Source organism: Cucurbita maxima, unplaced genomic scaffold (genome assembly GCF_002738345.1).
Source record: "Cucurbita maxima cultivar Rimu unplaced genomic scaffold, Cmax_1.0 Cma_Scf00006, whole genome shotgun sequence".
NCBI lineage: Eukaryota > Viridiplantae > Streptophyta > Magnoliopsida > Cucurbitales > Cucurbitaceae > Cucurbita > Cucurbita maxima.
This window is the reverse complement of record NW_019272022.1, coordinates 5,729,266-5,740,539: the sequence shown is the minus strand read 5'-3', so window position 1 is coordinate 5,740,539 and position 11,274 is coordinate 5,729,266. Positions and strand designations below refer to the sequence as shown.

The following is an 11,274-nucleotide window of genomic DNA, read 5'->3' as shown; positions in this document are numbered from 1 at the left end:
AAAAAAAAAAAAAAAAAAAAAAAAAAAAAAAAAAAAAAAAAAAAAAAAAAAAATCTTATCCTAGTCATTTGCAGAATCTACCTCAGCTAACATTCGGTTCTTGTTCAACAGCTGAGTCCTTGCCTTATTGGCAAATGAATTTGGCGACTTGAACATCCTCTGTAATACCAAAAAAAAAAAAAAAAAAAAAAGTTAATCTGATGAAAGAAATAATCACCTTTCCAACCTCATTCAAAGGCAAAATACAAAAATGAGATTGCGATAAGCAAGGAATAGAAATTACATCATTGAATAGAACACGTTGAACCCAAAATAGATAAATAAAATAAAAAATGATCATAGTGGAAGCTAACCTTTTCCGTAGATGATATTCGATGTTCGCTGTCTAAGAGAAATTTTTTCTTCGGAGTGAACCCGAAGACATCATGAAGGAATTCATTCTCCTATTACAGTAAACAAGAAGAAAAGTAGAATGTTAGAAGACACAGGAATACTACCCGCAGATTATCAAAAAATCAAACTTTTAAAGAAATACGTGTTAGTATAAAAAAAGGCAAAGAAACTAACCTGCATGTGCTTAACAAACCCTCCTCCAAGAAAGTGCTTTAAGAAGTTCAACTGCAAAAATTTAGAAATTTAGTGAGAAACAAAATAAAAAAGAAAAGTTAAACTATTCTCTGACAACAAAAAGATAAGTGAACCTGAATCAGTTGTGTCCATGTTGAAGTCTGCAACAGATCTCCTCCAATCTTAGTTGAAGTTTCAGGGCAATAACCATCCTAACATTACAGACCAATAATCAATTAAGCCTAAAAAGGGTGGAACATGAAAATCCAAAAATTTAAAGAACTAAAGATATATGCACCTCAAGAAACTCCAAAATATCTTTAAATGTATTCCGCTGGGAGTTGAGATCTTTCTTAGCGGATCCCTTACCACCAGCTTCCATCGAGAGGCTTTTTACTTGATTCAAGATTTTCCCCTTCAATCCCTGAATATGCATAAACCATTCCCGCGGTTTACTTCCCTCTAGGGTGGAGCCATCAATTGATCCTTTAGCTTCAGCAGAAAACTTCTCCAAAACGCCTCTCTCAAAAATCAATGCCAATGCTTCACCAGCAGCAATGCGTACAGCACGGTCATCCTTGTCCAGAAGACTTGATAAATATGATATTGATCTGTATATTTGCAGTATAATAATTTCCTTCAATAACAATACATGAGTACCAACATTTTAATTTGTGCTTCATTATAGACAGAAAATTCAAAACTACAAGTTATTAGTAGGATTCTCCCATATATTTTGATTGTTTTTACTTTAGAACCTTTGATGTTTTCTTTGGAAAGAAACTAAATTGCCCTTCAGGGAACAAAATCACATCATAATGTAAGACAGATAAGACGTAGAAAATTTTTACACAAGGTGGACAATTTATTTACCAAATCTTCATAAACACTTTTTTTACACATTTATTTGCTATGTTGACACAATCAACCCCAATTATATCCTCGTTCCAACCAACTAAAAATTCATTGAGATGATTTGTTATTTCATACCTAGATATGCAAATTATGACTTCAACCCATTATAAATCACACTAAAATTAAAAGAAAAGAGGAGGCAGAATAATAACAAGTTACTAACTCTTGCCAATCTTTGGAATTAAGTTTCAACCCGTGCATAGTTGTAAGGACAAAGGACCATGCAGACACCATGGCACCAATGATAGTTGCTGATTGCCTGACTGCAACTACCTATGAAATTGAAGAGCAGAAAACAAGTCAACAACAAGAAAAATAGTCATCCAAATATTTTATGGCCAAAATCTTGATATAAGAATTTGATATAGGATTAATCAATTCATAACTTTAAACAGAGATTAAAAAAAACAGACAAAATAATAGAGGAAGAGTCATATGGAATACATTTGGTCCTAGTTTGGGAATGACAACTTGCCACATGAGCTGCAATGACCGTTCAATTTCCTCCATGTCATTTCCACCAACAAAAGTGATAACTGCCAAGCATTCGACCAGCTGTAGAAAATTGACCGTCCCATAAAAATCGGTGGAATGAAAATATTATAGTTATTTAAAAACTAAACTTCAGTTTACAAATATTATGTCAAGTACCGATATCTTTGAAGATTCTGAGCCAGATCTAAGAGTCTGAGAAATGGTGGGAATCGATTCTGTCAATATTTCTCGCGCATTGTCACCCTCACCGACAGTTAAAGCCAATAATCCTATAGATTGTATAAGATCAAATAATTTATTGGCATATGGATGCATAGTAATTGAGACGGTTAATGTTACCAAACAATATTTACCAATTGCATGAGAAGCCAAGGAGATCTCCTTGCTGGAACCCTTTTTGATAGAATTCAGACACTGATGAAGCAGAGTAGCAAATCTGGCCAAAGGCAGAAGAAATGCAATTAATCAATGTGCATGTGCTTTTATCTTTCTTTCTTTTTTGTTTACATCTCTTGGATGATTGACTGAAAGTTGCATTATATAAAAAGGGGGGCACTGGTTTCCCCAACTGTTTATGGCAACAAAATAGGGGAGCATGACACAGGACGTACTGAAGATCTGCCTCAGTAATTTTTGTGGCAGCCTAATAACATTGGCTGAGATTGAGCATTCTTAAAGCAAAATTCGGGGATTTGTTAGAAATAATTTTGAGTATTTCGTGGTTGCATTTTAGATCACCTGTTAGTTTGGTTTCTCTGGATAATATGAGTACAAAGGTGAAAATGATCTATTTCTTAAATAAGAGCTCTCACAATCTATCCTTTTTTTTTTTTTTCTTTAACATTTTGAACAGTTCTACACCATGCAGCAACACTACACAATCAAATTTAACCAAGAAAGTGAATGAAGCAACTCTGCTATTGTTTACTCTTAGAGACAACATCCAAGAAAAGTCAAAGGGTGCCCGAGCTATAAACAAGGTAAACAGATTAAAAGAGTTGAAGGCCATGTATGAAAGAAGGAAATTTTGAATGGAGACAGTAGGTGAAGAAGTGCTTACTTCTTTTCCACAAACTGATGTTGCAAATTGTTGCTGAGATTTTCTATAATCGATGCCAGCGCTTTCTCTCTTGTGGAACCCCTTCATTGCAAAAATCAAACATGCTTTATTCTAAGAACTACAAGATTTTTTAAAGAAAAAGACCAACAAATTGAAAGCCACAATAGGGCAACGGCTGTGGCTACTATCGACAAATTGCATCAATTTTCATTCTTGTGTAAAATCAATTAGTACGAAGAATCGTTCATGAACTAAAAGAATACCTCTTTTCATATAAATCATCAAGAGCTTGATCAAGTAAAGTATCTTTGTCAAATTGAAAATCCTCAACCCCTACAACAGACATTCGATCGGACCGCATAGTCGATGAAGAACTCACACTACTATCATCGTCACTGTCCACCGCTAGAGAATTTTTACGCTGAGTTTTACCTGTCAAGAAGGGACAACATCAATACCAAACTCCTGGATTTACCCATTTGCACAGGGAGACATCAAAACTTCGCCGGGGCAAGTCACATAAAGATCAAAGATATAATCGTGAGACAGCACAACCTTTCAGACTTCCAATCCAGAAAGGAAAACAGAAACACTCGAGAACATAAAGTCAAAAATCTACGAAGAAGAAAATATCCTTATCCTTCATAAATAAAACAAAAAAGCAGCCTCGATTATGGATGAAACAACCAAAAAGAAAACTCACGTCTTCCCATTTGTACAGATCACGGTGGCTCCTCCCTTCAATCGACGTCAATTAGAAGTACAAAGCCGCGTAAAAATCTGAGAACGAAGAAATATAGGGAAAAAACGATGAACAGAATCTAATTGAATTGAAACGAGAATCGAGCAACGGTTGGATGATGAATTGCAAGAGAAATTCGCCATCAAAATTTATCGAAAGATAGGGGGAAAGATAGGGGAAAAGAAAAGGGAAAGTTTGGTGGAGAAACAAACTAGGGATTTTAAAGAAATAGGGAAAAACAAGCTTTGAAGTCCAACACCTTTAAAACGCCCAACGGGTGCGTAAGCCGCAAGTGGGAAAACCCCAATTATTCAATTCCTGAGATAACGAATATTCGGTCAAGCCGTGGTGGCGTGAAGATGATGACGTGGATGGAATAACCACCGTTGGATGCGGGTAGCGTTGGCGCGAAGGAAGGGACCTGCCAATGGAGATAAGAGCGTTGGAAGTCGTAAGTCGGCGCCACGTGGCAATGAGTATTGACGCGTCATTGATACGCTGTTGTGTGGCCGTGGGATTTGGACTTCCAGCCCACACTTAGAGCTCAACCGTCAACACAACCGCCCTCGATTTTCTCGACGAAATGGATCCTGGGCCTCCCTTCCTCATCCCAGGCCCACTTTTATTAAATACATTATTAAAAACAAATAATAACAATAAAAAATTATTAATTATCATTTACATTTGATACCAATAAATAATAATTAATGTATTTCGATTTTGTTATTATAACCATAACCCAATATTAAAGTTTACTAGTAAATCCAAATCTGAAAATTTTAGACAAATACATAAGGAATTGGGCGAGCCATGTCATTAGTCTTGCTAGGCGACTAAGGCATGTGTCAAGCATAGCATAGCATGCACGACCCAGAATGTCTACGTTGAGTTTGATTTGATTTACTTTTGACCTAATTCATATGGAATACATTCAAAGAAAATAAACTCATATCCAAACATTTAAGTGTAGAATGACAATGAATACAAATCACACAGGACATTGAAAACAGACCACAAAAGCATCATCCACACCCAAATCCCCCGACCAAACTCATACATTCACTAAAAAAACCAAGCATCAATAGAGAATTTCATGTCCCTTTTCCCGAAAGTCATGTCATTTTTAAAATCAAATATGGACATAAAGAATCCAAATTCGTGGAAGAAGGAGCGGAGGGAAATAAATGGATCAAAAGAACAGTTCACAAACGCAGCATAACAAAACAACACATGACCAACCAAGTTCCTGTTGGAACTGACGTCCAAACTGTCACAACCAGAGAAAAAAAAAAAAAAAAGGGGTCGTGTTTTATGAATCCATGATTGAACATCGAAGCATGGAGAGAAGAGGAGAGGAGAGGACTGGCGAAGGTTATACTATACACCATCTTTATCCTCTCAGTCGTTGTGCTTATAATGCTTATCTGCTTGTCACACACCGCTTGTTTTTATCACAAAAACCATTTGTAAAATGGCCCATGAAACCCCAAATTGCCTGCCTCGCCTTTACGTTATGAAATAAAATTAGCGGTAGCAGGGCAGGGCAGGGCAGGGCAGGGGTAGCAGCCCCCCATGTGCAGCACACTTCCCGGTGTGATGTTTGGGATCGGGAATGAAGAAGAGAGCGCGCGATCTGCAGGGTGGTGGGCAGTCAAAGCCTCGGAATTTGACTCGCCCCTGTCAGACTGCGAGCTCAGGTGGGGCAGAGCCTTATATATAACCTAACCAGGACGAGAATTACAAAACCGTTTTCTATTAATGTACCTTATAACATAACAACTGGTAACTTGCTTTTACTGACAAACCCACATCCAATTTTCTCAATATCATCCCCCCTCGCCGACATCCACCCAATTCCGCCAGGCCTCCCATTGAGTTTGTTTGGACTTAATTACAGCAAAAGCTTCAAAACTGCATTATGAAACTGAAATGAAGCAAGTTTTTGTAGTTGAATTTGGAGGCCAACTGGGAGGGGACCCCATTGATAGCTAGCTAGCTAGCTGTGTCGCCTCTATGAATCGGTGCTGCCCTTTTGGTTATCGTCATGTTGATGGAACGAATCGATGGATCCATCACAAGGGGTATCAGAGGGTGGGGTTCATAGCTTCTTTCTTGTGTGGCAATGCCCTGTCGTTTTGCTTCATTTTACAATACATTTCTTCGTTTGTATCATTCCAATCAAACCACATTGCCGACGAAACAAAAGGTAAACTGGTTTTTTCAAAATTTAATGATAGAATTTTAAGGAAAGTGGTCGATGATAAAATAGTTACTCCATGTAATGAAAGTAAAAATACTTTTCCATAAGACAAGACGACAACACAAGTTATTCCTTATACCATGAAAAGTCTCTTCTTTTTCTAACGTGGTCAAGGTTTCCTTGTGTGCACCTTCTAACATCAAATCAAATCATATGTGCCCTTCAATATTTCTTAATAATAAAACTTTAAATTTCAAATTTCTTATCTTTATACTTTCAAATATACTTACTTTCACACATTGATATGATATTATATTATAACGGCTCAAGCTCACTGCTAGTAAAACTAACTAATGTGAATTCTCACATTCCACCCCTATTCGAGGCTAACATCTTCACTGACACTCGTTCATCTTTCCGATCGATATGGGATCTTACAGATAGTGTTTCCTACTTATAAACCTACGATCTTCCTCTTAAGTAGCTAATGTGAGACTATTTTTTTCAATGATCCTCAACAAATGTTTACTTTCGTAAATAGTTCTTACAATAGGGATCGTTTATAAGGGTGTTATCAAAATATAAGAAGAAGGAACAGTAACTTTGGCAATGTTAGTAAGTAAATATAAAATGAAATGGGTGAGAGGGTAAAGGGTAAAGGGTTTGTTTATGTAGGTTTTGGAGGGCAAGGAATGATGAGAAAGTGCAAAAGAAAAGAAAAAAAGAGAAAGGGGGGATAGAGTCATTTCGTTGCAGTGGTGAGAGGAAACAAAATGCATGTGGAAATGGGCATATAATTTAAGTGTGTGCAGTGGCAGCCAAAGTGTATATGGTGGGTGGTGATTTGGTGAAGAGCCAAGCCACCCATCTCTTCCAGTACTGCCTATGTGTCTATTATGTGCGCCTGTCCGCTACCAAAATTAAACACTCCTGCTTCCCCTCTTTCTCACCCACTGCACATTCCCATTCCCTACACGCAACTCCAATGCCCATTTCTCACAACAATTATATAATTCTTCTCACGTTCATATTGTCATATAACTTTGAGATCCTATGTTGATTGGAGATGATCATTTTGTATAAGTAAGACCGTGTAAAATGGGAAGGAGGTGATCATTTTTGCATTCATTGAAGTTGGAGACACAATAATAGTAATGGAGAGCCCTTGTCTTTGCCTGGCAAAGGGCAGAAAATAAAGGCCCAAACAAAGAGCCTCGAGAGTACGGAATTTCAAGGCTCCTCCATGCCAATTCCAAATTAGGCGTGAGAATCTTGACAGAACACTCAATCCACAGCCGACATGTATATGCAATGCTAACAACTCTTTCAAAAACACATTTTGTAGCGGTCTCGATTCGTTCATGTACCATTTATTTTAAAATGGGTTGTCTACGTCGAAACTCTGATAATTGTTTTACATTTATTATATGATAAAAGTGTATGAGAAGGGACAAAAAGGTATGAAAGAGATCAAAATTTTGAATTTGGGTGGGTAGCAAATGCCAATGCCAAATGGGTATCATTCAGGCTGGTGGGCCAACTTTGGAGTTCTCCAATGATTCTTTTTCCAGTCATCAATTGATTATTCCGGATCCTCCTTAATTTCTTCTTATTAATTATTATTTAATAATTAATACAAACAAATTAAAAATATATATATTACCACGATTTATTGAACTTTTCCCCCTTTTTTATTTTTATTAAAATAAAAAAAAATAACAACTCATTCCATCATATACTCTGAGTAGGTTTAACTTTATGAAATGAAACTTTAAATTTAATTAAATAAAAAAAAATATTGAATTTTGAATAGAAATATTTTCAAGAAAATTGACCATATAATAAAAAAAGTATCTCATAAGCTGTCGGTTCCCATGCTTAGCTCTTTGGATCTCGTGTTACCATCCACTCTTATTTAAATATTTAAATATTTTATTTTTTTAAATGTTAATAATAAATAATTAAATTAAAAAAAAAAAAACCCAACTTGAATTTCCTCTCTTTAATGGACACGTCCATTTTTACAGCTATTTTTGGATTTTATTTCACTTACAATGTATTAATCGTTTTTATCATCATAATTCTTTTGCTTATTATTCTATTTATGATTAAACATAATTTTGATAAATACTCGAATTTCGAAAAATAATATCATTTTAACATAATATATAAAAAAAAAAAGTATATTGCATGCAGCACGTGCTATAAATCCTTTCATAGCCAATTAAAATAACATATATTAAAAGGTTTTTCGTCTTAAATTAAATTTAATTATTACTTTTAATTTTTTAAAATAGACCGTTTTACCCTCCTCCCAAGAAAAGGGCACTTGAACTTTGACGAGCACGTGAGCTGAAATATTTTGATGCCCTTTATTAGAGAGAAACGGGTAAAAACGTCTTTATACTTTCCAAAAGATTTTAAATACTAGACTTATTATAAAAATGAAAGTGACTTTTAATAAGTAAAAACTTTATTCAATTCATATTCATAAAAATAAAAAAAAAGGTAAAATTAATAAATTTTTTTCGAGTAAAAATTATTGAATTTTAATTCTAATATGTTAATTTGTACAATTTACTCCGAATGAAGTATTTAGTTTTAAAATTTTAAATTCCAAAAGGTTTTAACTAATAATAATTAAAAAAAATAAAAGTAAAAAATGAAAGCAAAAGAGTGAGGATTGGGAAAGTACGATAATGGTCATGGCTAGACTGAAGTTATTTCTGTAATAATAACGTGGCTATATTTGACTGGTCAATGAACTAATAATAATAAATAATAAAGAAAGAGAAAAAGAAAAAGAAAAAATGCCACGTCTATATTTAAAATTTAAATATATAGTTTGGATTAGTTGTAATATAATTTTTATAATTTTAAAAGTTTTAATTAATCAAATCTCAAATGTTGTTTATAAATTTGTCTTACCTATATTTTTATACATACATACATACATTCATACATACATGCATGCATACACATACAGAAAGTGCTTGCTTCTGGTAGGGTAATAACCAATGGTATTAATATAAGTGGGAGTGAGAGATGTGTACCGTAATTGGAGCGTGCAGTTCACTCGCGTATATTCAAACAGTTTCTCTGAAGTCCAATCCAAGCCCAAAGCGCGCACACAGAGCCTCTGGGTTCAGTCAAATTCTGGTCTTCCCTTTCAAAACCAAATTCAACAACAATTCTCTCTCTAAACCCACAACAAAAAAAAAAGAAAAAAAAGAAAAAAAAGAAGAGTTTGTAAAATCTCGCCACGTTCTGAGAAAACCCAGATTGGTTTATGAATCCTTTGCTTCTTCTGCAACTTCTCAACAACACCCACCTCTGCTTCTCTGGCCTTCAATTTGACCCCTCTTCTCCACGTTCATCTGGGTTTGGTTGTCTGTAACCGGATCCATCTTGAATGTTCCAGAAATGGATGATGAGATTGTCGATGAACACTCATTCATTGACATTGGAAATGGAAGCAGCCCAGCAGAGGATGACTATGTGGATACGTTACTTGCAAAAGAGATGAGCTTCGGGTTTAGAAATGATAAATCTTTGGTGTTTGGGAACTGGGTCAAATGCGCCCGTTTGGAAGCAATTGCATGGATTCTCAAAGTTGGTCTTTTTTTTACCTTTTTTTGTTTGTTTCTTTGTTTGATTCATTCAATTCGACTCAATTGACGTGACGATTGTTCTAATTTGACAGACCAGAGCTGTGTTTGGATTCGGTTTCCAGACTGCTTATCTTTCAATTATGTACCTCGATCGCTTCCTTTCTCGGCGGGCCATTACTGTAAGCTTTCACTTTCTCCATTTCCTCTGGCAATGGCTTATTGATTTTGGTCTGTTAATCCAAACCTCCATGGCTGCAGAACGAGAAGGTGTGGGCAGTTAGGTTACTGGCAGTGGCTTGTCTTTCTTTAGCGGCGAAAATGGAGGAATTGAAGGTTCCAGCTCTTTCAGAATTTCCAGTGGAAGATTTCAACTTTGAAAGCAAAGTAATCCAAAGAATGGAGCTTTTGGTGTTGAACACATTGGAATGGAAGATGGGTTCAACAACTCCCTTCTCTTTCATTCCTTATTTCATATCTAAACTATCCATTGAATCCCCACCAAGCAATAAGGTTTCTCAGATTGTTGAACTCATCTGGGTTTTGATTAGAGGTATTTTCATTCAACTGATGTTCATCAGTTCATCAATCGGGTTTTGTTCATTCATTACATTCAAATCTTGAATGCAGAAAGAAGCACAGAAAACCATCGGCCTTCTGTTGTAGCAGCAGCCACAGCCATTTTAGCAGCAATGGATGACAGATTAACAAGGAAAGCCTTGGAAATGAAGATGAATACCATTTCTCAATGTAGATATCTCGAAATAGTAAGTTCCATCAACAAATTGGGACCCTTTTTGTTCCTGTTTTCCAATACTCTATTCAGCTGAATCCTTTGTGTTCACAGGAAGATGTGGTTTCATGTTACAATCTGATGCAAGAACTGAGATTGGAAAAATGCAGAGAAGAAGCAGAATGTTTGAAATCGCCAGATTTATCACCAACCCAAATGAAATCAATGGATTGTTCATCAAATTCTTCAGTAACATCAGCGATTGCATCAAAAAGAAAACGGCTAAACTTCAGTAACTGTGATGAAGAATGTGGTGTGGGTGAAGCAAAGCGGCTCCGTTAAGAGAAGCGAAAAAAATGAGGAGTGTTTTTTTTGTCTGTTTAAATTTTCTCCTTCTCACAAATGACTTGTGATGATTATTAGGGGGTTTTATGATACAATAATGGCTTGATTTGTTGGTTTATTCATGAGGTTTTCTCAGAAAACAAGCAAATGCAGAAAGAAGAGAGAAATTAAAAAGAAAAAGGGGGCAGATTTATTGGGGTGCATCTGTGCATGTAAAAATAGGAAAAGTGAAAGGTGAAGAACAAAAGCTGATTCTGATATTTATTAGGGCAAAGTGATAGGGAAGGACCAGGAGGCCATAAGGGGGGCGAGGGAGGAGGGGGCTTGAAAGAAAGCTGCTACTGCTACTGCTGCTTATAGGACACTCTTACTAGATGTTCACTTTCACTCTCTTTGCTTAAATGGGTTCGTTCTTTTGTTTATTTATTTATTTTTACTGCTTTTTTGGTCCTCTTTTAGCTGTCTCTGCAAAACCCTGGCTTTTCAAGGGATGCTGGGTGGATGCTTTCTTGGTTGTGTGTCTTTGAAAAGGCTGTACGAAAGTTGAGAAGTGAAAGTAAGAGGCTCTCTCGCTCTCTCGCTCTCTCGGGGGTGTGGGGGGGGGGGGGG

General features: G+C 36.0%; 2 protein-coding genes across 2 annotated transcripts in view; one reads left to right on the top strand and one right to left on the bottom strand.

Moving 5' to 3' along the window:
- LOC111480975 (interferon-related developmental regulator 1) overlaps positions 1 to 4,064 on the bottom strand; it is a 4,866-nt gene extending 802 nt beyond the window's left edge. Inside the window, exons 1-12 of the mRNA XM_023126222.1 lie at positions 3,741 to 4,064; positions 3,301 to 3,469; positions 3,038 to 3,118; positions 2,331 to 2,413; positions 2,134 to 2,246; positions 1,927 to 2,037; positions 1,646 to 1,755; positions 866 to 1,178; positions 702 to 779; positions 568 to 618; positions 354 to 443; positions 82 to 159 (exon numbers count right to left, since the gene is read on the bottom strand). Of these exons, the coding sequence (XP_022981990.1) occupies positions 82 to 159; positions 354 to 443; positions 568 to 618; positions 702 to 779; positions 866 to 1,178; positions 1,646 to 1,755; positions 1,927 to 2,037; positions 2,134 to 2,246; positions 2,331 to 2,413; positions 3,038 to 3,118; positions 3,301 to 3,469; positions 3,741 to 3,750 (1,287 nt within the window). The 5' untranslated portion in view covers positions 3,751 to 4,064. The remainder of the gene's footprint in view (positions 1 to 81; positions 160 to 353; positions 444 to 567; positions 619 to 701; positions 780 to 865; positions 1,179 to 1,645; positions 1,756 to 1,926; positions 2,038 to 2,133; positions 2,247 to 2,330; positions 2,414 to 3,037; positions 3,119 to 3,300; positions 3,470 to 3,740) is intronic.
- A 5,149-nt stretch (positions 4,065 to 9,213) lies between these two features.
- LOC111480491 (cyclin-D5-2-like) lies at positions 9,214 to 10,828 on the top strand. The gene is made up of 5 exons (XM_023125561.1): positions 9,214 to 9,591; positions 9,683 to 9,769; positions 9,849 to 10,140; positions 10,218 to 10,354; positions 10,435 to 10,828. The coding sequence occupies exons 1-5, from the start codon at positions 9,403 to 9,405 to the stop codon at positions 10,660 to 10,662; spliced, it is 933 nt and encodes a 310-aa protein (XP_022981329.1). The 5' UTR covers positions 9,214 to 9,402; the 3' UTR covers positions 10,663 to 10,828.
- The last annotated feature ends 446 nt before the right edge of the window (positions 10,829 to 11,274 follow it).